This window comes from Galeopterus variegatus, unplaced genomic scaffold (assembly GCF_000696425.1).
Source record: "Galeopterus variegatus unplaced genomic scaffold, G_variegatus-3.0.2 Scaffold2678, whole genome shotgun sequence".
Classification (NCBI taxonomy): domain Eukaryota; kingdom Metazoa; phylum Chordata; class Mammalia; order Dermoptera; family Cynocephalidae; genus Galeopterus; species Galeopterus variegatus.
In genome coordinates, this window is record NW_007728789.1 from 187,285 (window position 1) to 189,365 (window position 2,081).

The window sequence follows — 2,081 nt, forward strand, 5'->3', positions numbered from 1 at the left end:
TATATATATTTTTTTTTTTTTTTCAATCTCAAAACTTGAAGAGTTTTCCCAGTTTGATATAAGGGCTTGAGAGAGAATTTGCTTAAGTGTTTAAGAGAAATACATTCATATGTCCATGTAATTTATATGTTAACCAAAGGCTGTCTAAGCTAGAGGATTTACTGTGTGCTCAGTGACATGTAATAATCAAAGTCACATAGAACACTGAAGTTGCTTGCATTTCTGGAGCATGCACATGTATTCAAGATCGTCTTATTGGCCTTCCCAGAAGCTCAAGGTATTCTGGGGAAGTTCTGTGATTCTCTAGTTTATTTTGTGTTTATTATTCTATAAAGTGGTAGTTTTGTTGGAAAAGGTCTGTATTGTAGCATTAGACAGTTTCATAAGCCTTTTGTGAGTGTTTTCTTGCCCCTTCTAACTCAAGGCAATGTGAATAATTGGAAGAAGTTTAGAGCTGGTTTTCCAAAGCGTGTTTGGTAGAATATGGATTCTATAAATTGTTAATAGATAATTACATGAGGTAAAAGGGGTTTCATAGTTAATTAAGTTTGGGAAACACAAGGTTAAAGAATGTTAAATAGGTTTCTTTCCTGGAGGGCTTCTGAGCATTTTTCTTATGGTGCATACTTTGTGAATTCCTAAAAGGGGAATAGAACTACAAAGGTTTGAAAAGTCCAGAAATGTAGGATGAACTTATATTTACAGTAAATATGCCATTGTTCCTGTGTTTACAGGCTTTTTTGGGCATTTTATACTCTGTTGATTATGCTTTTTTTCAGATTAACAATTGGACCCATCACTTTAATTTTAAAGATACTTCTTCTGAAAGATGTCAGGAGGTTGAAGAAAAACATTGAGCCTATAATTTGAAAATGTAACTAACATTCTGTCATAAGCATGATAATTTTTAAAATTACATATTTATTTAAGACAAATATTTTAAATTATAAGTTATACATGTTCAGAGTTGAAAATTAAAAACATGCAGGAGAGTGTAAAAAGTAAAAGTTCCCACCCCTGTCCCCTAACCTCAATCCACTGGATATATAAAAACCATCCACTATCCCATCTACCATTCTTATTCCCCTACTGTAGCTACTGTTAGCAAGTTATAAGAATTATTTTTTATTTAAAAGTCTAACTTCTTTGTTTTTTGTTTTTATTTTTTGTGGTGAAGCTGTGAGTTCTTTGGAATTGTGAATATTCTTTTGAAATATGGAGCCCAGCTAAATGAACTTCATTTGGCATGTTGCCTGAAGTATGAGAAATTTTCAGTATTTCGCTACTTTTTGGAGAAAGGTTGCCCGTTGGCACCATGGAACCATACGTCTGAATTTATAAATCATGCAATTAAAGCACAAACAAAATACAAGGAATGGTTGCCACATCTCCTGCTTGCTGGATTTGACCCACTAACTCTACTATGCAGTTCTTGGTAAGAAATCCTACTGTAGTGGGCCTTACCTGTTTTGAGTGAATATACTACCTTTGATTTCCCCCAATTTCTTGAGATTCCTGTGTTGGGAGGAGGGTGTGTATATGTGTGCATGTGTGTGTGTGCACATGTGTTTGTGCATGTGTTGACTGTGATGGCTGGATTGGGATGAAAGAGTTGGGAGCTACTAATAGTGAGGCTGAGTTTAAGCACAGAGTCCTAAAAAAGGTGTAAGAGGTGACTGGAACGGAGGTAAGAAGCCAGAGGAAAAAAGTGTATACATACAGCATTGTTTTGCAGAACAGTGATAAGAATAATGGCAAACTTCTCACCAGGAACAAATAGCAAGATAGTAGACAGGCAACAAAGTTATTAATTTGTACAAAGAAATTATGGGATTATAAATTTTTCTTTTCTAATTACTGTGCAAATGATTTTAATAGTAAAGAGAATACTGTTTTATCTGTCAACTAAAGAAAAGAAGCACAAATTGGAGAGTAAATGAAATAGATTAAAGATATACATAGGTTAGATGACATTTTACTTATGTATATAGTGTCTTAACTGCTTAAAACCTTGATTTCAAGTTTTTTTTTTTTTTTTTTTTAAAAGATGACCGGTAAGGGGATCTTAACCCTTGACTTGG

The 2,081-nt window shown here is 33.8% G+C and overlaps 1 protein-coding gene across 3 annotated transcripts in view; it reads left to right on the top strand.

The window, feature by feature from the left end:
* The window catches only part of ASB3 (ankyrin repeat and SOCS box containing 3), a 160,138-nt gene that overhangs the window by 95,653 nt on the left and 62,404 nt on the right, over positions 1-2,081 (top strand). For all 3 annotated transcript variants that reach the window (XM_008582605.1, XM_008582603.1, XM_008582604.1), the window contains one exon: positions 1,178-1,435. In XM_008582605.1, coding sequence (XP_008580827.1) covers positions 1,178-1,435 — 258 coding nt within the window. The remainder of the gene's footprint in view (positions 1-1,177; positions 1,436-2,081) is intronic.